At 42.2% G+C, this 27167-nt stretch overlaps 1 protein-coding gene across 4 annotated transcripts; it reads left to right on the top strand.

Moving 5' to 3' along the window:
- Positions 1–875: 875 nt before the first annotated feature.
- Positions 876–22033, top strand: LOC137021794 (NLR family CARD domain-containing protein 3-like). Of its 4 annotated transcripts, XR_010895356.1 has the most exons (13): positions 876–978; positions 1081–1292; positions 1497–1580; positions 1723–1836; positions 2075–2188; positions 2464–2577; positions 3991–4047; positions 4191–5954; positions 6542–6715; positions 7191–7323; positions 8146–8319; positions 9657–9703; positions 21120–21211. XR_010895356.1 is itself a non-coding variant. In XM_067388751.1 (12 exons), exons 3-12 carry the CDS (start codon positions 1531–1533, stop codon positions 21644–21646), a joined length of 3135 nt encoding a protein of 1044 aa, XP_067244852.1. In that variant the 5' UTR covers positions 876–978; positions 1081–1292; positions 1502–1530; the 3' UTR covers positions 21647–22033. The 4 variants fall into 4 exon arrangements, 3 of the variants coding, with proteins under 3 accessions (XP_067244852.1, XP_067244851.1, XP_067244853.1); XM_067388751.1 differs by lacking the exon at positions 7191–7323 and having other exon boundaries at positions 1502–1580; positions 21120–22033; XM_067388750.1 differs by lacking the exon at positions 7191–7323 and having other exon boundaries at positions 21120–22033.
- The last annotated feature ends 5134 nt before the right edge of the window (positions 22034–27167 follow it).

Genomic DNA, 27167 nt, shown 5'->3' with positions numbered 1-27167 from the left:
TAAGTCTTCATCGAGCTGCATCTCTGACGGATCCGTGATCATGTCTCCCGCCGGCGGCCAAACATAGTGTTAACTTACTGTATGTGTTTCATGTTATCCTTTATTCATTAATTCTGTGTTATGAGTTTATTCCGTGCCCATTCACTGATAGTGTGAGGATGTATGACGCCGTGATTATGTAGTTGTGTGAACTTGAATGTATATATAAGTTTACATACATGGCATGCATGAAATTGGAGTATTTACATTACCAGCACATCATTCAAAACTGTTTTGTGTAAGTGTGAGACTGTATGCATGTGTACATAATTTGTATTTATCAGTGTTGAAATTGATTCAAGTAAAAACGGTGAAGAAGCATAGCGTGTGTAAGATAATTCATTTAATATAATCATTTACAGAAGTATTACAATGTTGAACTCCATCATATCGCCAGGATGATAATCCTCCAGTCTAAAATGAACGCGTTTTTCGACGCAGATGCAGAAGTGAAGTCCCGTCTCTTCACCTGCACAAAACAAACCCCGGCACAGAAGATAGCAGCGTAGTTTTTCTTGTTATTAAACCTCTGGACTCGATGTCCTGACAGGCTGAAGTTTGTGCAACCTCCACAAACACAATAATTTACCATTACGATGATAAATAGAATACAAAAACTACCGAAAACACACTGATTCACGGCCGCTGTTGCTAAATACCAATATATTCTGCACTGAATCAACACAGAGCTCTGCGAACATCTCCCTGTAGTGACGTAAAATGACGCGACGCTGAAAAAAAAAGCGGTTTTTACAGAGACCGTCACTTCTACTAAATTAATGCCCTTATGTCTCGCAAAACATTTTTAAACCCTGCAGTACCTTTTTATATGGTATTTTTGTACAAGGTTATATATTCATCTCGAAAAAAATGTTAAACCTGCAATATGCACTTTAACACCGGTCGCTGCACGAGCATGCTCCCTGGTTCAAGTGTCTGGTTAGTATCCCCATTCCATGGTAAAACCACAGATTGAAACTGAGCTAATTTTCAGTCGTTTTGGCAGATTTTGAGTTGGTTTTGTGCTTGACATTTTTTCAGGATCTGGCAACCCATGATATGACGCTCTCGTCAAAAATGAAAGTACAAGAAAATCTTCAGAGCTGATGTTTCGCCATTTTAAACAGACAGAATTGATAATTTACCAGACAGAATGTCTTTAAATCTGTAATAGAGTCGTTTATAAAAGTTAAGGCAGGAATTAGGCTATGTGTAGCTACTCGATGGAAAAGCTGTAGGACTTCTGTGAATCGGTATGTATGATATTTTTCTTCCTAAAATAAATGAACAACGTTTCTTGTGTGTTTCTGCAGACTGCGATTCTTTAAAGGTCTATAGAGCATTTGTGTTTACATTTGACTAACCTTATTTGAGTGATCATGATCTATTTCTCCAGCTGAGTTTTAAAGGCTGTTTGATTACTTCAGTTTCTGTGATTGTTTGTCACTTCCGTCTAGATCAGCGGTGGAGATCAAACTGTTCAGATACATCATGGATGACAAACAAACATCCAAAAATGAAGATTATTTACCAGTATGCAGGTACTTTGACTAACACATTAAATATCCTTTAATGTTATAGAGGAAATTAATGTCTACAGAAAAAAATCTAAGTCTCCTTGAGTGTTTTTGATTAAAACTAGATCTCATGTTAATATGATTGTAATTAGGATTTCTGTTTTAGTCCAGTTAATCAGATAAGATCAGAACCAGAGCCCAGCTGTGTGTCTATGAAGAGTGATGCGTCTATGGGTCATCCAATACTTTTTAAGAGTGAAGATACATGGACTGGCCTCAGGTATAACATTTCTATACAAACATGATTATAGTACGGTATTTTCCATTTTATATTATCAAGTATTTTGTACAAGAGATTCCATTGTTCTTGTACTATTTTGTGGTTGTGTTTATCTTTACTTTTTAATGTAACACACGCACACACACACTTTAAAGTGATTTTTTTTAATGATTAATAAATAATTAAGTTGTTGAATACAGTAATTTGAAGTATTCACATTAATCTTCCTCTGTTTTAGTCCAGTTAATCAGAAGAGATCAGAACCAGAGTCCAGCTGTGTGTCTATGAAGAGTGATGCGTCTATGGGTCATCCAATACTTTTTAAGAGTGAAGATACATGGACTGGCCTCAGGTATAACATTTCTATAAAAATGTGATTGTACTATGTATTTTCCATTTTATATTATTAAGTATTTTGTACAACAGATCCCATTGTTCTTTTGCTATTTTGGAGGAACGTTTATCTTTACTTTTTTAATGTAACACACACACACACACACACACACACACACACACACACACACACACACACACACACTTTAAAATGATTTCTTTAATGATAAATACATAATTGAGTTGTTGAATACAGTAATTTGAAGTATTCACATTAATCTTCCCCTGTTTTAGTCCAGTTCATCAGAAGAGATCAGAACCAGAGCCCAGCTGTGTGTCTATGAAGAGTGATGCGTCTATGGGTCATCCAATACTTTTTAAGAGTGGAGATACATGGACGGGCCTCAGGTATAACATTTCTATACAAATATAATTATAGTATTGCATTTTATAGTATGTATTTTCTACAAGATATTACATTGTTCTTATGCTATTTTGTGCGTATGTTTATCTTTACTTTATAATGTAACACACACCTTAAAGTGATTTCTTTAATAAATAAATAATTGAGTTGTTGAATACAGTAATTTGAAATATTCACATTAAAGCGGACCTATAATGCCCCTTTCACCTATAATACATCATCTATCTGGTGTCTCCAGAATGTGTCTCAGAGTTCATGAGTTTCAGTTCAAAATCCCCCACAGATCATTTATTATAGCTTGTCAAATTTGCCCCTATTTGGGTGTGAGCAAAAACACGGCGCTTGTGTGTGTGTCCCTTTAAATGCAAATTAGTTGCTGCTCCCGCCCCCTTTCCAGAAGAGGGCGGAGCTTTAACAGCTCAACAACAACAAAGCTGGAGAATCTCACGCAGCCAAAATGAGGAAAGTGTTCAGCCTTACATTGTTCAAACCGGAGTCGACACTGATGGAGAGACTCAGGAAGAAGTTACAACTTTTAGAATGAAACTGGACGTTTCTGAATGGCTAGTGGATAAATGTGCTGGCCTTTGAAAATAAACATAGCATTTTTAATGTCTTGTCTTTACAGAAAACGTACACAGTTTTAAAAGATAATCACCTTTTACATTGTTCTTTACAAACGTGGTTATAAACAAGGTTTAAAACAGACAATAGACATATGGTCTCTAAGACAACAATAGCTTTAACCGCGGAACTGGCTAATAGGCACATTGACTGAAATGCCGATTTGCTCAAAAATCATAAAAAATAAACTTTGTGACGCTTACTACTTCTGGTGGATCTCTAACAGTTGGTACAAATCTATCCTTGAGTACCATTTTTTTTTTTTTTGAAAAGCCTGCCTTGTATTGCCCCTTGTTTACAAAGCAGTCAGGAGTGAAATGACTTGTGCAGTAATAAACAAATTTAGGTCGTTTATTAATTATCACATTATCCATAAAAATAAAATGAATCCACTGCATCTTCAGTGGCTCAGATGTTGCGAGAAAATGAAGAGTTTTATGTTCAGTCTTACGTCCAAAAACAGAACACTAGGATTGCTTACGAGACATTGTTGGCGCTACAGCTGCTAGAGTTGGGAGAAAAGGGCGTGGAGGGTAGAAACTATGGTAATGCAGGACTGTCAGTCAGCGGCCATGAGTGGGGCCTGAGCAGTGTGACGTCAAACTGTTCAGAGTGTCAAAACATTCTAATGAGACTGCTTTGGATTAATGGGGTTTAAAAAAGGACTTAGTGGATTATTAGCATTGTAAAGTGATTGTGTTCACACATTGCCAACACACATTTATGTCCACCATGTAAAAGTGGATTTTGCCTTTAATCTCCCTCTGTTTTAGTCCAGTTCATCAGAAAAGATCAGAACCAGAGCTGAAGAGTGACGCAACTATAGATCAGTGAGTATTTTTCAAAATTGGAGATACATGGACTGGCCTCAAGTAAAACATTTCTATAACAGATTTGAATTTGAATATATGATACAGAAACAGGCATTGTGCTTATTAACCCATGTAATAATGTGGACTTTTTTATTTTACAGCCATAAAGCCTACAGCCTCAACACATTTAGATCAAACCTGAGGAAGAAGTTTCAGTATCTGTGTGAAGGAACAGCAAAGCAGGGAAACGCAACACTCTTGAATGAAATCTACACAGAGCTCTACATCACAGAGAGTGAGAGTGGAGAGATCAGTAATGAGCATGAGGTGAGACAGATTGAGATACAATCCAGGAGAGCAGCAACAGAGGACACACCAATCAAATGCAATGACATCTTTAGACCTTTACCTGGACAAGACAAACCCATCAGAACTGTGCTGACAAAGGGAGTCGCTGGCATTGGAAAAACAGTCTCTGTGCAGAAGTTCATCCTGGACTGGGCTGAAGGGAAAGAGAATCAGGACTTCCAGCTCATATTTCCACTTCCTTTCAGAGAGCTCAACTTGATGAAGGACAAAACACTCAGTCTTTCAGATCTTCTTCATGTATTTTTTCCTGAAACAAAAGAAATGGAAATATCCAGTGATGAATATAAAGTATTGTTCATTTTTGATGGTCTGGATGAGTGTCGTCTGTCTCTGGATTTTCAGAGCGATATGAGGTTGTGTGATGTGACTGAATCAGCCACAGTCGACGTGCTGCTGATAAACCTCATTGTGGGGAATCTGCTTCCCTCTGCTCTCATCTGGATCACCTCCAGACCAGGAGCAGCTGATCTCGTCCCGTCTGAATGTGTCCATCGAGTGACAGAGGTACGAGGCTTCAATGACCCACAGAAGGAGGAATACTTCAGGAAGAGAATCAGTGATCAGAGTCTGGCCAGTACAATCATCACACACCTGAAGTCATCAAGGAGTCTCCACATCATGTGCCACATCCCAGTGTTCTGCTGGATCTCAGCCACTGTTCTAGAGAAGATGTTGAGTGAAGCAGAGAGAGGAGAGATTCCCAAGACACTCACTCAAATGTACACACACTTCCTGATCCTTCAGACCAACATCAAACATGAGAAGGACTATGAGAAGAAAGTGAAAGATAAAGACATGATCCTCAAACTGGGGAAACTGGCTTTCCGGCAGCTTGTGAAAGGCAACCTCATCTTCTATGAGGAAGACCTGAGAGAGTGTGGCATTGATGTGACAGAAGCATCAGTGTATTCAGGATTGTGCACTCAGATCTTCAGAGAAGAGTTTGTCTTGCATCAGGAGAAAGTCTTCTGCTTTGTTCATCTGAGCATCCAGGAACATCTAGCAGCTGTTTGTGTGCACCACTCCATTACAAACAACTGTATAAATATCATGAAAGACACTTCATGGGTGTCATTTAATCCATTGTCTGGCCTGCATTATAGAGCTGTGGAAGAGGCTTTACAGAGTAAGAATGGACATCTGGGCCTTTTCCTACGTTTCCTTCTGGGTCTCTCATTGGAGTCCAATCAGATTCTCCTACAAGAACTACTGACACAGACAGGAAGCTGCTCATACAACAAAGAGGAAACAGTTCAGTTAATCAAAAAGAAGATTGGGGAGAATCGCTCTCCAGAGAGATCCATCAATCTGTTCCACTGTCTGAATGAACTGGGTGATGATTCACTGATTCAGGAGATTCAATGTTATCTGAGATCTGGAAAAATAGGAGAAACCAAACTCTCCTCTTCACAGTGGTCAGCTCTGGTTTATGTGTTGCTGACAACAGAGCAGAAGATGGAAGTTTTCAATCTAAAACAGTTTATTGGAAAACAACATACAGCAGATAAGGTTCTTCAGAAGCTGCTGCCTGTGGTTAAAGAATCCAGATCAGCTCAGTAAGAAACACTGACAACAATTACTCCACTTTCAAAACATAAACACATTTATGAATTTAGCATGTGTTGGTGACAATCAACAGACCAACATCACAAAACAAGAAAAACAACAGCAAATATAAAAGCAGTAAGACAGAAAAAATAGTAAGACAGTTCAGGTTCATAACTTAATAGAGATGCATTGCATGCTGGGAGCCATGAATGAGTTTTGTACTATGCTTTTACCCAGCGTGCACTGCAGCATAAATCTTTTAATTGATTGTTACCATTGATGGGTTTCATGTGCTGTTTGCTGCTGTCTGTGAGTCTAAAAAATACAGTAGTTAATAAATTCTGCGCTTTGCATGTTTTTAACATCATTCTGTATTCCTGATTATCACAATACTGAGTTGAATTATTGAAACATTTTATTAAAGCCATTTGATTTTGATTTAGAGCTTTACATTCTTAAATTCAATAATAATTTGAATATATCTATCTTTTGATTGCCTCAACTACATTATTACATTCAAAGATATTTAATAATCTGTGCTTCAGATTATAAACCTGATAAACTTATACTGCTATTTGTTTTGTACTCTACACAGGCTACAGTTCTGTAATCTCACCGCTCATTCCTGTAAGAGTTTGTCTTCAGCTCTACAATCCTCAAACATGTTCCTGGCAGAGCTGGACCTGAGTAACAATGACCTGCAGGATTCAGGAGTAAAGCTTCTTACTGATGGACTTAAGAGTCCAAACTGTCAACTGCAGATATTGAGGTAAATGGTTTTCCACAATAAATGACCATTAAATTTTGTCACCAAATGTGACATCTGCTCTCATTGAATTGCCAGAACAAGAGACAAAATTTGCAGGAATGTGATTTTTTGTTTCATGATGTCTGCATTTTCCAACCTGATAAGTGACTATAAATATGTATTCTGAAATGTTGCATGTTTCAGAGAAAGTGAGGCGCTGTATTAATTTACACATGAGAAGCTCATGATCCTATTTTCAGGATTTCAGAGCAGCTAAATTCACAGAAAATGTTGCAAACTCCTGCAAGTGAGTTTAAGGCCACTCATATCATGGACATAAAAAAAACAACATACGCCAATTTTTTTTCCAATTTTGTAATGCCAACTATTTCTCTCAGAAAGACTCGGGAGGCAAGATAACATAACAATAAAATTTATTAACAACCAGTAAGCCACAGAATAAGATAAAGTTCTTTGGTGTATGCCCTGTCCGTAGCACACATCCAAAGGGTTGTAGGCTCAGCATATCCTGCCTGGAATTAAGGCAGGGGCGTAGCCGACCCCCACAGGGTGGTGGTGGGGAGGATGGAGGTGGAGATTGGCGTCATCATCTGCAAACTCAGATAAGTGTAAGTACTGATGCTTTGTACCCAAGTGTTCGATAATGATTGGTTAGATCTGATCTAATGGATGACGTAACATTAGAGTCTTCCCGGCAGAACTTACGCTAGAGCTTTCATTTATAAAACTTTTTTATACATTTTTTTTAAATAAAAAAAAAAAATTAAAAATTGCGGAGCATTAAGGTGTGTCGCTGGTGTTTTTCATTTATTGGTTTGTTATTAGCTCCTAAAATAAAAGTTTTGGCTATTTTAAATGTAAAGTTTTAAGAGAAATTAAGATAGAATATATTAGCAACTATAATTCACTGTATTTGAATTATTTGTAAATAGTTTTTTATTTATTTTAATATTCAATTCAATACACATTTATTTGTATAGCATTTTTCGCAATACATCGTTTCAAAGCAGCTTTACAGAAAATGTCAACATTACAATTTAGAGTGATTTGTTATCAGAGGTGACTGTGCAAGTTATGTAATTTCATGTACATATACAAATCATGCAGTTAGCTAACAATCTATTAATTTAAACAATGTAACATGTTAACAAATGATTAGGATATATAGAAAAACTTTTCATTGGTTCAAAGTTGGCATCATCTGAAGTCCTTGCAGGAGGTGTTGAGGCATCTGAAGTCTTCATAAGAGGCTGAATCGAAACTGGAGATGACGTAGATATGTAAAAATGTAAAATAATTAGCGTAGCTACTATTCATAACATTAGCCAAAGATAATCATGCACATTTAATCTGAAATATGCACACATTTCCTCTAAAAAGGACTTTGTTTAAAAAAAAAAGAATAAATCACGTAAAATATTTGTTTGTAGGCTGTCGGGCTGTATGGTGACAGAGGAAGGCTGTGGTTATGTGTCTTCAGCTCTGAGTTCAAACCCCTCACACCTGAGAGAGCTGGATCTGAGCTATAATCACCCAGGAGATTCAGGAGTCAAGATGCTCTCTGATAAACTCAACCATCCAAACTACAGACTGGACAAACTCAAGTATGTTGAGCTGAAGGATTTTTGTAACAAGCTTAACATTAGTTATACTACAAAGATATTAATTGCTTGAATCCAATTGGTTGACAAATGTTCTAAGGTGTGCAATTATTTTTCAGTAAATGGACAGTTAAAGTTTTACTAAGCAGGTCTTGACTGCTTTTACAGTTCAATATCACTTTGCAAAAACATTGAAAAGTTATATCAAAGTTATATCAAAGTATAATTACAGCCTACAACAAAACAACCAAAAACCCACAAAGAAACTGTCCAAGCAAATAATCTAACAAACAAGAGGATAAACATTACAAACTATTTCCATAATTTTACCACAAATTATGTTTTATTTTCTATGCAAAGTTCACACTCTCTTCTAGGGCTGTCGTGGTTAACACTCTAAAGGTCTGAGGTATTACCGGCGATATCCACCTTTTTTTAACATGTTTTCTGTGAATGTGTGAGACTTCTGATTTATTAGCCGCTATGGTAAATAATGAGAATATAAAAGTGCAGTAAACTGTACAAATAAGGTGGAAAGGCATGCGTGTTTGGCGCAAGTCCTCTTTAAAAGAATGTGTATGCGCAGACACATAGTTTTTCTTTACAAAGTGTCATCACCTGGCATGCGTAATACAGCGTTTTTAGTCACTTTCTGTGTGAACAGATAGTTTTGATAATGTTGTCATCTGTACAAAGAAAATACTTTTCTGTTTTTAGTACATTGTTGTTGTGTAAACATACCCTAAATAGTGTTAAAATAACACTGAAGCAGAGTTAAGGTTAATGAGATTTATTGATAATTTGAGCATTAATGATGAACACCTGCTGTTAACAAGCAGAACCACTGAAGGAAAGAGAAACACAAGAACTACAACTGACCTCAGCCACAGCCTTAGATGAAATTAACTGAAGATAAAAGACATTATAGAGGGGAGAGAGGAAGATCCAGAATTTCAGAGATCATGCGGAGTTCTACTGATGTATCCAAGAGTATCCGATTGATTTATGGTCTAAATCAATACTCTTGGATACATCAGTAAATCTCTGCATGATCTCTGAACTTTTGGATCTTCCCCTCTTTCCATGATCATAGTCTCTTGCATTTCCACTACAGATGCTGTGGCCTGGATGTTTTTTGTTCCAGCATTTAAAGTGAGAAGTAAACAACAAACAAGGGTTTTCCCAAGTGCAAAGTATATACTTGTGTTAGGACATTTTCATGTGATGCCACATAATATACTCATTACTATTTTGATTAATTTTAATATAACATTCAGAGATTACCTCAGAAATCTAAAAAGCTTACTTGTGTCTGTGTGTGAACTGTGTGTGTTTTCTAGAGTGGATCATGGAGGAAAGATCATGATTAGAGCAGGACTCCGCAAATGTAAGTTTACACACATTTACGTAAAACGTAATTATACATATATTATATATATATTGTGTCCTCATAAACCCTGTATACAAGAACACGCTCACTCACTCTCACTCTTTCTCTCTTTTCATAACTAAACATTAAATACTAACAGGTCTTTCCTTCAGCCCTCAAAAACATAAAATAACACTTAATTTCAACATTTACTCTCTGGATCTTATCTATTTGGTAACCATGTCAAGTTCAGTTAGAGCCTCATTTACAGTAAGTGCTCAACCAAAATGCTCATTACTGCCACATACAACCCAGTCACATGTGACACTCGTTCGTGAAATCACCGCCAGGTGGCACAAAGGGACAGTTTGCAACATTGCTCAGTAAGGCTGTAATTGCAACATATTTACTTGTAAATGAAGATAAAATAAGTAAAAAAAAAATTGCTGGTAATAATAATAACAGTAATAGTAAAGTAGTATTATAACATTTAATCTTGGCTAATTATTTATTACTTATTAAGTACTTTATGTTTCAGGTATTTGACAACTGGCACAGTGAAATATTACAGTGACGGCAGTGCATGAAGTGTGCTTACATTTTACTGTACAGTACTAGCCAGTATTTTAGATTATTACACAAGGTGTGCATTATGCCAATAAATAACTACGACATAAAACGACTGATCCACGACTTTTGGTGGATCAGCGATAACCTAGTTTTCTTAAACATGGATTGATTTACTTTGTCAATATTGTGACCAAATTAGTGTGTCCAAATTATTTAAAAATAAAACATTTGCAACTGAATTTAATAGTTCATCCATTATAAACATATTCCATACAGCTCCGGGTGTCACAGATCAACTCCCTCGCCAGCCAATCACAACGCACTCCCTCAAAAGAGATCCCGTACACCTGTCTTCAGTCAACACACTCATCACACTGGCTACATAAGTTAATAAATACCAAATACCACTTTATCTGTTCTCCCTCTCTAAATAGTGTTAAAATAACACTGAAGCAGAGTTAAAGTTAATGAGATAATTAAGCAATTAATTAAATAATGGTTGTTCATTAGTGATGAACACCTGCTGCTAACAAGCAGAATCACTGAAGAAAAGAGAAACACAAGAACTACAACTGACTTCAGTTACAGCCTTATTAATTGCTTAATTATCTCATTAACTTTAACTCTGCTTCAGTGTTACTTTAACACTATTTAGAGAGGGACCATATGTACTCTGAGCAGAGTTGATTTAACTCTGGAGATTTTACTGTGTACTTCCGTAACACAGAGGAGTTAATAAAGGCCTTCTGAATTGAAACGATGCATTTGTGTAAAAAAATCCATATTTAACAAGTTATGAAGTAAAATATCTAGCTTTCGCCAGACCGCCTTCCGTATTCTTTAAAAAGCTTACGCTGTATGTCCTACGCCTTCCCGATTTAACTTACAGAACTGACACGACGTCAATCGCGTTTTTTTACCTAATTTGAAGGTAAGAAGGCCTAATTTGAAGGTAAGAAGGCAGTTACTCCATATTGAACTTGACATCTCTTCGTTTACTACTACAAACTGATAACGGTCAGATAAGTATGATTTGAACCATGCCAATGCAATTCCACTAATGCCAACATAGTTTTCGAGTCTATTTAAAAGAATATTGTGATCGATAGTGTCAAATGCAGCACTAAGATCTAGTAACACTAATATAGAGATACAACCACGATCTGATGATAAGAGCAAATCATTAGTAACTCTAATGAGAGCAGTCTCAGTACTATGGTACGGTCTAAATCCTGACTGGAAATCCTCACAGATACTATTTCTTTCTAAAAAGGAACATAGTTGTGATGAAACGTACTCGGTTACTTACGTAACCTCGGTTCCCTGAGATACGGAACGAGTACTGCGTATGGGGAAAAGTCTCCCTTTTCCCCGTTACTGAAGCCTTTTTCAATAACGCAGTGTAACTGCGCCGTCATTGGTTCACTCATAGACAAGTCGTTGAACCAATGACGGCGCGGCATAGCTGCGTGACCTATGGCGAGAAAACGCGCAAACTTTCCTGCCGAAATGGGCGGGGTTAAGGGCTATATAAGCAGTCGTTTCGCCATAGGATTTCAGGCTAATCGACTGAAGCGACGACACTGAAGCCGCAGCCTCGTGGCACGGCAAGTAATGCACTACTCTTTCTGTATCTCAGGGAACCGAGGTTACGTTAGTAACCAAGTACGTTCCCTTTCAATACTTCACTCGTACTGCGTATGGGGAACAAATTCAACCGCGCAGTGCCACGGAAGGGAACGACATAACTTCTTTGGACACCGAGAGGGGACCAAGAGAGCAAGTAAGAAGGCCAAAGCCGTCGTTAACCCTTGTTACACTACAAAGGAGATAACTCCTGAATAGGCGAGAGGCGGGACTCGAAGAGGCCGCCTGACTACACCGAGAGGACCCGAGCTTGTAAGGTCGGAACGTCCAGATGATAGAACCTGACAAAAGTGAACGGCGAGGAGCAGCCGGCCGCCTCACAGATGTGCTTAATGGAAACTCCATTAGACCAGGCCCAGGAGGAAGCCATTCCTCTAGTGGAATGGGCCCTAACCCCTATGGGGCATTCAACGCCCAAGGCGGAGTAACAGAGATTAATCACGTCGACTATCCAACGTGAGAGACGTTGCTTTGAGACCGAAGACCCTTTGGTGCGGCCACCAAAACAATCAAAGAGCTGATCTGACTCCCTGAAAGGCTGTGATCACTCCACATAGGTCCTCAATGCCCTGACAGGGCAGAGTAACTCTAGCTCCTGTTCATCCACAGAGGGAGGAAGAGCAGAAAGCGAGATGACCTGAGCTCTAAACGGAGTAGAGAGCACTTTGGGGACGTAGCCATGCCTGGGTTTCGACCTTAGAGTCGTTGGGCCCAAATTCGAGGCACGCAGGGCTCACAGAGAGGGCCTGCAAGTCGCCAACACGCTTGACCGATGCTAGTGCAAGCAGCAGAGCGGTCTTCAGGGTTAAAGGCCTGAGGTCAGCTGAACTCAGTGGCTCAAAGGGGTTTTCTTTGAGAGCCCTAAGAACCAAAGAAAGGTCCCAAGTGGGAACAGTAAGAGGACGGGGAGGATTTAATCGCCTAGAACCCCTTAAGAAATGTACCACAAGGTTGTTTCGACCCACTGACTGTCCAGCGATAGGAGCATGAAACGCCGCGATGGCTGCTACGTATACTTTGAGCGTTGAGGGAGTGCGCCCCTGGTCTAAACGCTCTTGGAGGAAAGACAGTATCGGAGATACGTCACACTCCACGGGGTCAATGTTGCGTGTGGAACACCAATCAACAAAGACCGACCATTTCTGGGCGTAGAGGCTTTTCGTGGACGGGGCTCTCGCCTGAGATATGGTATCTAGTACGTCCCTGGGGAGGTCAGTCGACTCCCATCGAGGGACTAGAGGTGTAGAGCCCAGAGCTCTGGCTGGGGGTGCCAGATTGTTCTGTTTGCCTGAGAGAGGAGATTCCGTCTCAGGGGAATGGGCCACGGGGCTCTCGTGGAGAGTCTGAACAGCTCTGGCTCCTCCAGAGCGGGGCCACTAGAAGGACTCTGTGTCTGTTTTCCCTGACTCGCCTGATGACCTGCGGGATCAGTGCGATCGGGGGAAATGCGTAAAGGAGTGTGCTGGGCCAGGTGTGGGCCAGCGTATCGACTTCCTTCGAAAAATATGTTGGGCTCGTCTGAGGGGATGTTGCTCTGTGATAGCATATCTGCACCCAGGTTGGTCTTGCCAGGTATGTGAGTCGCCCTGAGTGACTGAAGCCTTGGCAGTGCCCACTCCAGAAGACGTTTCGCCAGAGCGCATAGGCGGCTGGACGAAAGACCGCCCTGGTGATTTATGTACGACACCACAGTCATGCTGTCCGATTGGACTAGGATGTGGCGTCCCGCCAAGTGAACCTGAAACGCCTGCAGGGCTTTCATCACTGCCAACATTTCGAGGCAGTTGATGTGAAGATGGCTCTCTCCGTGGGACCACGAGCTTAGGGCCGGTCTGCCCTCGCACAGAGCCCCCCAACCTGAGTTGGATGCATCCGTCGAGAGCACCGTCCTTCGTGACACCGCCTGTAGGGGTACCCCAAGACTGAACCAAGCAGGGTTCATCCAAGGTTTCAGGGCTGAAAGACAGGCCCGATTGACCTTGAGACACAAGCGGCCGTGCCGCCAGGCATGTGAAGGGACCCGGAACTTCAGCCAGAACTGCAGCAGCCGCATTCGAAGAAGGCCGAGCTGTAGAACTGGAGAGGCGGAAGCCATTAACCCCTAAGAGCCTCTGGAAGAGCTTCAGAGGAAGATAGGCTTTGTTCTTGATGGAAGCCGCGAGCTGCTGTATTGCCAGGGCGCGCTCTGGCGAGACCACTGCCGTCATGCGGACTGAGTCGAAAACTGCCCCCAGAAATGAAATGTTTTGGCTGGGAAGCAGCAAGCTCTTGGCTATGTTGACCCTGAGACCCAGGCAGTGAAGATGGCTGAGGAGCACGGATCTGTGGCGTTCCAGCTTGACTCGCGAATGGGCCAAAATGAGCCAATCGTCAAGGTAATTCAGAACCCGGATTCCCATCTGTCTCAGAGGGGAAAGCGTTGCGTTCATGCACTTGGTAAAAGTGCAAGGAGCCAGAGACAGCCCGAAGGGCAGGACCGTATATTGGTATGCTACCCCCTCGAACGCGAATCTCTAGAATCGTCTGTGATGGGGGGCTATCTGGATGTGAAAATATGCATCTTTCAGATCCAGTGAGCAGAACCAGTCCTCGTAACAAATCTGTGCGAGGATCTGCTTCAGATTCAAAAGTCTGAGATCTAGGATGGGCCTGAGGCCGCCATCCTTCTTGGGGACCAGAAAGTAACGGCTGTAAAAGCCTGACTCGCTCTCTGAATGGGGAACTATTTCTATAGCCCCTTTCTTCAGTAAGGTCATTACCTCTGCCCGGAGGACGAGAGGGTCGTCCGAGTTCACCAAGGTTTGAAGCACCCCGCCGAAGCGAGGGGGCCGTCGTGCAAACTGGAGCGAGTAGCCCTGCGTTATGATCCCGAGGATCCAGCTCGACACGTCGGGGATGGCCTGCCAGGCCTCGGCCCGAGTGACAAGGGGTTGAATGATGTCGGATGACAGGCCGCCGGGTAGGGGGCCGTACACCAAGGGAGGTGGAAGAGGAAATTTGCTCTCTTTTTGAGGAAGTAAAATAGTGTTCGCCGTGAAAACGACGTTTTGTTTGGGCGCAACATGTGTGGGCCCAGCTACAACACAGAGCATTTCTCCCACGCCCCGGAATTAAACGAGGCGGAGGGGAGACTGCACGAGGGAGCTTTTGGGGCTGTCTGGTCGCAACGGGACATTCCCCAACCCTCTTCCTTCCTGCTGGATCAGGACGTCTTCGGAGTCACCGGGTCCAGCACAATCTTGGGCCGGGGTCCCTGGCGTCTCGGGAAGGAGGATTGGCGCTTAGCAGGGCGAGGGCGTTGAAGATGCTCCTTAGGCGGCGCTGCTTGAGAGGTGGATGGGGCAGGTTTGGTCTGCTGAGCCGGCGCAGTCCTGGGGTGGCTAGAAGCAGAGGCAGAGCTGGAGCGCTTGGGCAGAAAGTGTCTCATGGCCTGAGACGACTTCTGCGCCGCTGTGAAGCGCTCGGTGAAACCATCCACCGCTGGCCCAAAAAGACCGGAAGGGGAGACTGGGGCGTCCAGAAAGGCCGTCTTATCCAGGTCCTTGATTTCCGTTAGGTTGAGCCAAAGATGGCGCTCAAGCACAACCAGGCTGGCCATGGAACGACCGATGGCCTGGGCAGTGGCCTTCGTGGCTCGCAGGGCTAGATCGATGGCACTGCGGAGATCCTTGAAGGCAGGTGCATCAATGCCGGACTCGTCCAAGGAGCAGAGGAGTTTGGCCTGGAACACCTGGAAGATCGCCATGGTGTGAAGCGCCGAAGCAGCTTGGCCTGCAGAGGTATAGGCTCTTCCACCCAGAGTAGAGGTGGTTCTGCAGGGCTTGGAAGGTAGAGCTCTTTTGGTCTTCCATCCCACAGCCGCGGGAGGACAGAGATGAGCTGCCACCGCTTCATCCAGGGGCGGCAAATGCTCGTAGCCCTTCTCTTCCGCGCCGTCGACAGCAGTGAGGGCAGAACGGTGTGTTGTGTGGAGGCGGGCGGAGTACGGAGAATGCCACGACTTCGTAAGCTCCTCGTGCACCTCAGGAGAAAATGGAGCGGAATGCTGGCGAGGGGCCTGGTGGTGGCCTGGCAGGAACCACTCATCCAGGCGGCTACGCGATGGCTCCTCCGGAGGGGCCCAGTCGAGGTCTAGCTCTTCCACTGCTCTGGATTGGATGCCGAAGAGCTCGGCATCCATACCCTGGCCGTGGACTTTTCCCCATACACAGTACGAGTGAAGTATCGAAAGGGAGCTGCCTTTTCTAGTATTTTTGACAGAAAAGTAAGATTTGAGATCGGCCTGTAATTAAATAATTCTCTAGGATCAAGTTGTGTTTTTTTAATAAGAGGTTTAATAATAGCCAGCTTAAACGTTTTTGGTATGTATCCTAATGATAAAAATGAATTAACAATATTAAGAAGAGGATCAATGATCTCTGGAAGCATCTCTTTCAATAGCTTAGTCGGTATAGGGTCTAACATACATGTTGTTGATTTTGATGATTTAACAAGTTTAGATAATTCTTCCTCTCCTAAAGCAGTAAATGAATTGAATTTTTCTTCAGGGACACTACAATGCACTGTCTGACACAATACTGTAGTAGACGGTTGCATGGTTATAATTTTTTCTCTAATATTATCAATCTTGCAAGTAAAGAAGTTCATAAAGTCATTACTGTTGTGCTCTTTGAAAACATCAGAAGTTGAAGCTTTATTTCTTGTTAATTTAGCCACTGTATCAAATAAATACCTAGGGTTGTGTTTATTTTCTTCTAAAAGTTTTGAAGATCTAGCAGATCTAGCAGTTTTTAAGGCCTTTCTGTACTCAATCATTCTCTGTCTCCACGAAATGCGAAATACTTCTAGTTTTGTTTTCTTCCAGCTGCGTTCCATTTTTCTGGCTGTTTTTAGGGCCCGAGTGTGCTCATTGTACCATGGCATTGGATTAATTTCCTTAATCTTTTTTAAACTCAAAGGAGCAACTGAGTCTAATGTGCTTGAAAAGACAGAAACAATAGTTTCTTTTGCAACCTCGAGGTCTTCTAAGCTGTCTGGTATGCTAAGGCGATGAAACTGATCAGGAAGATTATTTATAAAGCGATCTTTTAGTGGTAGAAGTGATGGTTCTACCATATTTAAGGCAGAGAGGCAGTTTAGCCACCTTGACTAAATGTAAAACGTAAACAAAGTGGAAGGACAATATTTTTATGTTAGCGTTTACGGTTTTCTATTAGTGGAAAACGCTGAACGTTGTAAGCGTGTTGCCTTCATATTCAGCCTGACCTGCTTGTCTTTATATTTTTTTTGGTAATTTAATATCAGTGTCTTAATGCATTAAGCGTTTTCTTCATAACTGTGTTTTATGTTCTAGGAAAATGCTTAACGTGTTATTAATTGTGTTCATAGTGGGCTGCTTTATAAGGTGTAGTGAATTTGCTCCTTCAATATCACCTACATTAAGCCACATTAAGCATTTTTCATGTTAAACACTTCGCTGGACGCGTTTGTTGCCAATATAGCATCTCTTGGACATGCGGCATCGGACCCCTTGTAAGTGAGAATGGGGGTGGAAATCAAGTCAATTATTATCATGTTTCAGAGACATGGCTCTCAAAAGTGTGGGAGAAACAACAATTTTACAAAAGAAAACTTCGACTTTAATCTGTCTTTTTTAATTTTGGTTTATAAAGATGCAAAACATATAAACAAAAAAATGAAAAGAACTATTTATTTTGTGCACATGAAATTTGTGTATTCGGTTTTAATTTAAATGTTGGTATTTATCATAGCATTTAAAAATACAACAACCGTTCGTTTTTTGTCTTTCTTGATGTGGTTAAAAAAACGAAAAAGGAATAATGGATGCAAAAGTACACGGACCACGGAAGACACGCTGATTTATATGCGGTCCATGTACTTTTGCGTCCATTCCTTTTTCGTTTTTTAACCACGTCAAGAAAAACAAAAAAACAGTTGTTGTATTTTTAAATGCTATGGTAAATACAAAAACTTAAATTAAAACCGAATACACAAATTTCATGTGCACAAAATAAATATTGAGTTCTTTTCATTTTTTTGTTCATACATTTTGCAACATTATAAACCAAAATTAAAAAAGGACAGATTAAAGTCGAAGAAATGTCAATTTACAAGTTTTCTTTTGTAAAATTGTTGTTTCTCCCACACTTTGGAGAGCCATGTCTCTGAAACATGATAATACTTGACTTGATTTCCACCCCATTCTCACTCACGAGGGGTCCGATGCCACATGTCCAAGAGATGCTATATTGGCGGCAAACCAGTATGTCCCGCTTCGTCCAGCTATAGTGATATTGGAGGAGCAAATTCACTACTTTTAAGCAACCCACTATGAACACAATTAAAACGCTAAGCATTTTCCTTGAAAATAAAACAGTTATGAAGAAAACGCTTAATGCATTAAGACACTGATATTAAATAACCAATAAAGATATGACCAAGCAGGTCAGGCCGAATATGAAGGCAATGTTCAGCATTAGGCTATAGAAAACCGTTATAAACACTTAACATAAAAATATTGTCCTTCCACTTTGTTTCTGTTGCCGTTGTCTTAGCCTTAGATGCTTTTGATGACAAGAAAATGTGCGAGAAAATAGTTTCTCCCTGGTTATTGTTTTAGTAGGATTAAGCCACGTAAAGCAACACGGCTGTAACGCATTGCTTTCAGTAAGAATTGAGAAATATTTCATGTCAAACCTCCACTGAGGCAAAGGGCATGGGAATTTCGCCTTCATGAAAATCACACATTGGGGTATAAATTTGTCATCATAACAAATGTTGGTATATTTTCAATTTGAACAGCATAGCTTTAAAGTGACTCCTAATCCCAAATATAAATATATTATACAATATAAAATACAGAGCCAGACGAAAAAGTCACAGTAATTTAGATGTCGTTTTGGCCTTTATTCATATAAAACAGAGTAAAAAGCAAAATGACGGGATTGAGACCACAAGCGGGAACTTGATGATGTTAGAGTACTAAAAAGAGGCTATAAGGCAGGGGTCTCAAACTCAAATTGGCGGGGGGCCATTTCTGTGATTGACACCTCATAGGAGGGCCATATTAACATTCAAGCGCAAGAAAGCGCGACATTTCAGAATATTCATAATATTACTAATATAATACTACTAATATACTAATATAAGACTACTAATATACTATTAATTGCAATGGTGCAACTTCTCACATCCAACAAGGTGCATTGAATAAAAAAAAAAATAGTAATTTAGGAACAAAACCGACACTTGTGGCATGGACTCCTGGAGGGGTCAGAAATAAAACTGGAGCTATATATCAACTTTATTTTGCCAAAAAAATAAAAATCTCTCATTGTTACATACATTATTAGTTTTAAACAAGTATTTTCCCTTACTTTATGTTAGCCTAAATGCATTAAAATCTTGCACTGAACAACACTGTACTGAACAAATACAATCCCTGAATACATGTGTACACTCTTCTGTTTCTTGACAGACGCAACGCTTGAGCTCACACAGCTGAGACACGTTTGTCCAAGATGCCGTATGAGCATCGGTAACGTTTAATGGCTGCATCGGACGCGTTTCGGTGGTTTAAATCGACGCTCGTGACTTAAAGTCGAGTGCTTTTACTGTGATTTAGGCAAGCGCGCTCATAATAGAAGCGACGCGGTAGAGAGCGCTGCTCATGGTTGCATAGCAACGACAGACGCCACTAGAGAAAAATAATAATAAAAATTTTGCGGGCCGGATTATGTTTTATTTTTGAGATCAGTTGCGGGCCGGATGGAGGGGGAGGGCGGGCCGTAAATGGCCCGCGGGCCGGCAGTTTGAGACCACTGCTATAAGGTTTAGAAATGTAATGTTTACGTTAAAATATAAATGTAATAATAATATTATATTATGTAATATAGATAAATAAATGTAAGTAAATAAAAATGATAAATAAGTAAATGTAATAATAAATATTAATTTAACGAATGAAAATTAATCAATGTCATTTAGGCAGACTGACGCCAGAGGAAAAGCCATAGAGGGCACTTTAGCTTCTGTGTGTATGACTCAAAACACTGGAAATTAAATTTAGTATTTTTACATATTAAATAACAAGTTGTATATCATTTACATTATTTTTCACAAAATAATAATTTTGCAAAAAGAAAATTGGCTTGTATCTGCTAATTCTATTCATTAGTGTTAAAATAAAAAACAAAGAAACCACATTTTCCATATTTCATTTCTGGATTAAAAAAGGAAAAACGAATGGACGCAAAAGTACACGGACACATTGTCATATCTATTATATTTGCTTGTTGTAAAATAAGATCTTACAGTTTATTGTGGAGTCAATGAATGGAAAAGAATTAAAAAAGGAAGATATTCACAGACATCAGTGAGAGAGCAGATTTCTTTCATTCAACCGGTCTTCTATAAATAGCCCTGTCTGAAAATGGCGTCACATTTATTAATGATAAACAATAAAGATCAGCGATGTTTGATGGTGGAAAGACCATAGACATAATGAATATAAATAAATATTTATTATGTCTATGGGAAAGACTATCTGAACACCCAAATGATGTGCTGCACTGTGACGACAAATAAATACAGACTCATGAAATACAGCGTTAGGCTGTCTGTACTATCAGGCTTATCAAACCTTCTCTTTCTGCAGCACTTCATTAAAATCACACCTGTTTTGATTCTCTATTTTAATCTCGAGCATTTACTTGCGCATCATTGGTTGCTTGGTAACAGGCCTGAGAGTTGATTACCGAACTGATGGAGTGTTTTAAGATTTCCAAACTACAGATTAGGATAAGAATCCCAAATCAAGTTAAGATTTGCTTCTGTAAAACAAATTTGTGAAAAATCCTAAATTAACGTCAAATCTTAACTTAAGTTAATAAAGTTAAAAGTTAATAAAGTTTCTGTAATACGCCCCAGATCCAGACGATTGCAAAGCATGCTGGGAACTAAAAATCCACTGCCCAGTTTCAGATCATTCTACACAAATGGATGAAGTAAACTTCAGTTTTACATATTTAAGTGGATTTTACACAATAAAATTAGGACAGAATGTTCAATAATTGTGTGGTTTTAACTCATTTTAATTAAGTTCATTTAACAAGCAGCAGAAATAATTTTTACAGTGTAGATTAAAAGATCGGACAGATGGATAATTCCTGATTGTGATGTGTTTTATCTCCATCAGATTCCCATCAGCTCACTCTGGATCTGAACACAGTGAATGAACACCTCCGTCTGTCTGAGAGGAACACAGTGATTACTAACACTGAACCAGAGCTTCAGCCGTATCCTGATCATCCAGATAGATTTGATGTGTATCCTCAGGTGTTGTGTGAGAGTGTGTGTGATCGACGCTGTTACTGGGAGATTGAGTGCAGTGAATGTGTGTGTATATCAGTGTCATATAAGAGCATCACCAGGAAGGGAGAGGGTAATGAGTGTGTGTTTGGACATAATGATCAGTCCTGGAGTTTTATCTGCTCTTCTTCCAGTTACTCATTCAAACACAATAACATATGGACTGATCTCCCTGTAAAGCCCATCAGCAGGAGAATAGGAGTGTATGTGGATCACAGTGCAGGAACTCTGTCCTTCTTCAGCGTCTCTGGAGACACAATGATCCTCATCCACACAGTCCAGACCACATTCACTCAACCACTCTATCCTGGGTTTGGGTTTAGGTTTGGTTCTGGATCAGTGAAACTGTGTTGATGAATCAGAACAGACTGTAGAGAGATTTGATCTATAAATGACCGGATCACTCATGACATCATAAACAGTGAAGCAGTAAATGCACGTCCTTGAATGAGAGCAGATTTCTTTACTTGAACTTTTCAGGTAATATCTATGGTTTGACCCATTTCAGAAGCTTTCATAATCAGAATTTAAATGCACTGATTAAACTTCTCTACAAATGACATGAATCTGTACGTTGATGAAAACGTCACATCAATCTCTATTATTACAGTCAGAATTGCCCTTACACAAAGAAAAAATATTTCTCTATATTGATCAATATATTCAATGGTATATTTGAAAATATACAGAATAATGTGTGTACATACATTCATATGTATATGGGAACATGTATGTGCAATATATGTGCACAATAAAAATGAATATTATATGTAATGCTATTTTTGTCTTCATTTCTAAATATTTTATATGTATCAGTATATAGCCATACGTGGTCAACGTATATATTGCAGTATATATTTAAAGATATAAGCAGTAGTTAGAGAAGACTAGAGCACACGTGTCTCCTGAGACAGAAACGGTCTCACAATATGTAAGAGGCAGACTCAGGGAGATCCATTTGCAGCTTTTAATGAGAAAAATCGTAGTAGTACAGGCAGGGGTCAGATACCAGCAGAGACAGTGTCAGAGGCAGGGCAAACTCAGAGTCAGTAACCAGGCAAACAATCAGGGCGGGCGGCAGGCAAGACAGAGTAAACGGCAACAGGCAGAGATATCAGTAGGCAGGCGGCAGGCAGTAAACGGGTAGTAGGCAGTCCAAGATCAAACACAGGAAAACAAACACAGGGAATAACGCTCAGTAATGCAGCCGTGGCAAACAAGACTTTGCAAAGCATGATGGGGCGTATGGGTCTTATATAGTCCAGGGGAAATGAGGTCCAGGTGGAGTGTAATCAGTCCAGGTACGGGGAGTGGGAAATGTAGTCCAAGGGTGGTTAGTATTCGGGCGAGGGTGCCCTCAGGTGGTGATCGGAGGGAGCCACAGAGGCCGAGTTTGTGACAGAGCTCCCTCCCTGCGAGCGGCTCCTGAAGTGAGGAGGCAGACGACGCCGGGGTCTTCCTCGAGGGCGAGGGGCCGGACGCTCCAGATGGGTCCTATGAAAGTCGTTGATGAGACCTGGATCCAGGATGTCGTTGGCGTTGACCCAGGACCATTCCTCCGGGCCAAACCCCTCCCAGTCGACCAGATATTGTAGTAGTCTGCCCTGGCGTCTGGAGTCCAACATCTTGTGAACTTGGTAGGCCTCCTCACCATCCATGATGAGGGGAGGAGGTCTCTGGTCACTGGCCTCCTCTAGGTTCTCCTCTCCTCTCGGACCACCTGCGGGCTTAAGCAGAGAAACATGGAAAGTGGGTGAGATGTGGTATTCAGGGGGTAGTGCTAGACGATATGATACAGGAGTGATCTGACGGATGATACTGAATGGACCCACGTACCTGGGACTGAGCTCTCTACTGGGTAGGCGGATTCGGAGAACCCTGGTAGACAACCAGACCCGATCACCCGGGCGGTACTCTGGAGGTGCCCGGCGTAGGCGGTCAGCCTGTTCCTTCTGTCGTCTAACTGCTCTCTGCAGATGCACATGGGCACTGTTCCATACCTCCTCACTTCTCTGAAGCCAATGGTCCACGGCAGGAAGATCAGTGGGCTCTCCTGACCAGTGGAATAGAGGAGGTTGATTCCCAGGATGCACTTAAAGGGCCAGTGGATGGCTTAAGGAGCGAGTTCTGGGCGTATTCAGCCCAGAACAGATAACGACTCCAGTCGGACTGGTTTTGATGGCAGTAGGAGCGGAGGTAATGTATAAGCTTCTGGTTCATCCTCTCCGCCTGGTCGTTAGCCTCTGGGTGATAACCGGAGGTTAAACTGACAGATATATTGAGCTTCTGGAAGAAAGCAGACCACAGTCGGGAGGTGAACTGGGAACCCCGGTCAGAGACTATATCCTCTGGTAATCCATAGAGCCGAAACATATAGTTGCAGAGATGTTCCGCTGTCTCAAGGGCTGAAGGGAGCTTGGGCAGAGGGATGAACCGGCTGGCCTTGGAGAACCGATCTACCACGGTGAGTATGGTGGTGTAACCCTGGGAATTGGGTAGATCGGTGATGAAGTCAATAGCTAAATGGGACCATGGACGTTGTGGTATGGGCAAGGGTTGAAGGAGACCGGCAGGAAGTTGTCGAGGCGATTTGGTGGTCTGACAGATGGTGCAGTTGCGAATGTAGGCAATGACGTCAGATTGTAAAGTGGGCCACCAAAATCGATTGTTGACGAGCTGAATCGAGGCCGTGATGCCTGGATGTCTGGCGCTAGGAGACGTATGTACCATCTGCAGAACTCTGGTACGAAGAGGGACAGGAACATAAGTGCGGTCGGCAGGACACTCGGCCGGTTGTGGATCAGTTTGGTGAGCGTGATCGATCTCAGTCATTAAGTCCCACTGGACTGGAGCGAGGATTATGGAAGTCGGGAGAATGGGTTCGTTGGTGGGTGGAGTGGCAGTAGACTCAAACTGGCGGGAGAGTGCATCGGCCTTGGTATTCTTAGAGCCCGGTCGATAGGTGACGGTGAACAGGAAACGTGTAAAGAACAAAGCCCACCTAGCCTGCCGATTGGTTGAGGCGTTTTGCGGAGCGTAGGTATTCCAGGTTTCGGTGGTCAGTGAGGACCGTGAAAGGATGTTTACTTCCCTCCAACCAATGCCGCCACTGCTATAAGGCGGCCTTAATGGCCAGAAGTTCTCGGTCGCCCACATCGTAATTCTGCTCTGATGGGGTTAGTTTCCATGAGTAGTAGGCACAAGGGAATAGTTTGGGTGGATTGCCATGCCGCTGAGACAGGATAGCCCCTATACCTGTGTTGGACGCATCTACCTCTACAATGAATTCGTGCACCGGGTCAGGATGATGCAGGATGGGAGCAGTGGTGAATAGCAGTTTTAGCTTCCGGAAAGCCTCCGTAGCAGAGGTCGACCAGATCAGTTTGGAATTTCCCTTTCTGAGCTAAAGGGCTTTATCCAACCATCAACCTCCCCAGCATCAGCAGGCTTTTTCTTCGTTAAAAATAAAGATGGTGGACTGAGACCATGCATAGATTATCGGGGCCTGAACGAGATTACAGTAAAATTCCGCTATCCACTGCCATTGGTTCCTGCAGCCTTAGAACATCTCTGCTCAGCACCCTACTTCACTTACATATCCAGGAACGTAAGTTCCTCCTCTATGTAGCGCTGCATCGCCTCTGATTCGGGTTGTGACACCGGAAAGATACGGCCCTTGGGTGGAGTAGACCCCGGAATGAGATCGATGGCACAGTCACTAGAGCGGTGTGGTGGTAGTTTGGCGGCCTGGGTCTTACTGAAGGCCTCAGTGAGATCTTTATATTCGGTGGGAAGCTGTTCGTTGATGTGTTGGCTGGACAATGGAGCACAGGTGGTGTTTGAACGTTGTGGGGACTGGATACAGGTCTGGTGACAACGATCGGACCAGTGTGTTATTTGGTTCTCTGCCCAGGAGATTTATGGGTTGTGTTGGTGTAGCCATGGTAATCCGAGGATGACTGGGTTTAGTGGTGAGTCAATGAAATGCAGAAACGCAGCGTCTCACTGTGCAGTGATCCTATCTGTAGTGAAGTGTCGTCAGTGGTGTAATTGACCTGTCCGGTCCCCAGGGGGCGTCCGTCTAGTGCTGCCACAGATAACACAGAGTCACAGGGGATTAGAGTAATGTTCAGAGATTTCGCGAAGTTCAGATCCATAAAGTTCCCTGCAGCCCCGGAATCAATCATGGCATGAATATGAACAGTTTCACCTCTATGTGACAGCACAGCAGGTATCTCAATGGTTGAAGAAGAGGAGCTGTGACTCACCCGGTTGGACTCTCGGCGGGCTGGACGGATGGGACACGAAGCTCTCATATGACTGGCCTGGCCACAGTAAAGACACAGCCGCTGCTGGATGCACCTCTCTCGTTCCTCCTGGGGCAGGTGAGTGGAGCCGATTTGCATGGGTTCACTCTCTGGGGTTACTGGAGGAAGCACAGGACTGGTTAGGGCTCCTGTTAGTGCGGCGTGATCTAATCAGGTTATCGATGTGGATCGCTAGATCAATGAAGCTGTTTAGCAAGCGACCCTCATCGCGATACGCCAGCTCGGACTGGAGTTCAGTGTTTAACCCCTTTCGCTCCTAACGCTCTCCCCGTGAGAAGTGAATAGACAAAAGTGATGCGGCTGGCATCAGTGGGGTATAGGGCAGGTTGTTGTGAGATAAATAATGAGCACTGTAACAGGAAACCTTTACATCTAGCTGGCGATCCGTCGTACTTCTCGGGGAAGGCGAGGCATGGGCTGCTTGTAGTTGTTAAGGGCGTGGCGGCCGCCATTGGCGGCGTGGCTGATGGCGGGCTGGTGTCAGCGGGAGTGAGGCGCATGCTTTGCAGCGTCTTGACCAGTTCCTCGGTGATTGAGGTTAGACGAGTGAGCTGTTGTTGGTGGACGGCCAGACCACTCACCTGGGTCGATAGCTCGGTAGACATGCGTTGTAAAGCCACTGGATCGGGGTCTGGCGAAGTCTTCTGTAATGAGGCAGACTCAGGGAGATCCATTTGCAGCTTTTAATGAGAAAAATCGTAGTAGTACAGGCAGGGGTCAGATACCAGCAGAGACAGTGTCAGAGGCAGGGCAAACTCAGAGTCAGTAACCAGGCAAACAATCAGGGCGGGCGGCAGGCAAGACAGAGTAAACGGCAACAGGCAGAGATATCAGTAGGCAGGCGGCAGGCAGTAAACGGGTAGTAGGCAGTCCAAGATCAAACACAGGAAAACAAACACAGGGAATAACGCTCAGTAATGCAGCCGTGGCAAACAAGACTTTGCAAAGCATGATGGGGCGTATGGGTCTTATATAGTCCAGGGGAAATGAGGTCCAGGTGGAGTGTAATCAGTCCAGGTACGGGGAGTGGGAAATGTAGTCCAAGGGTGGTTAGTATTCGGGCGAGGGTGCCCTCAGGTGGTGATCGGAGGGAGCCACAGAGGCCGAGTTTGTGACACAATATTCTGAGATCTCAGTAACATCACACACTGTGCTCATGTTTTTCTCCTCAGCTAGAGACTCTGTCTCCTCTTAAAGTTTAGATGAGATCTCAACAACTTTACAAAGTGTGCACCAATAAATAAAAAACAGTCTATAATTTCAGTGCTTAAGAGTGAAGATATACAGAAATAGGGTTAACTGTTAATTGTTGGTACAATAATAAAGTACAGTTTATGTGGATACGGCGCATCATTTGTTGTTGGAAATCTACATATTTTACACAATTACTATATTCCTTTTCATAGTATATCTTTATACGTGGAAATATAGGCTATAGCTGACATTTAAATTTTAGGATGTGGTTCCCTCACATGAGAGTCACTTCGGAGCGTTATGAATCTTTTGTGTCGAATCAGCTGGTCGGAGCGCCAAAGTCACGTGATTTC

Source organism: Chanodichthys erythropterus, chromosome 6, assembly GCF_024489055.1.
Source record: "Chanodichthys erythropterus isolate Z2021 chromosome 6, ASM2448905v1, whole genome shotgun sequence".
NCBI classification, from domain to species: Eukaryota; Metazoa; Chordata; class Actinopteri; order Cypriniformes; family Xenocyprididae; genus Chanodichthys; species Chanodichthys erythropterus.
Note: the sequence above shows the minus strand (reverse complement) of the source record. Positions and strands in the feature narration are given on the sequence as shown.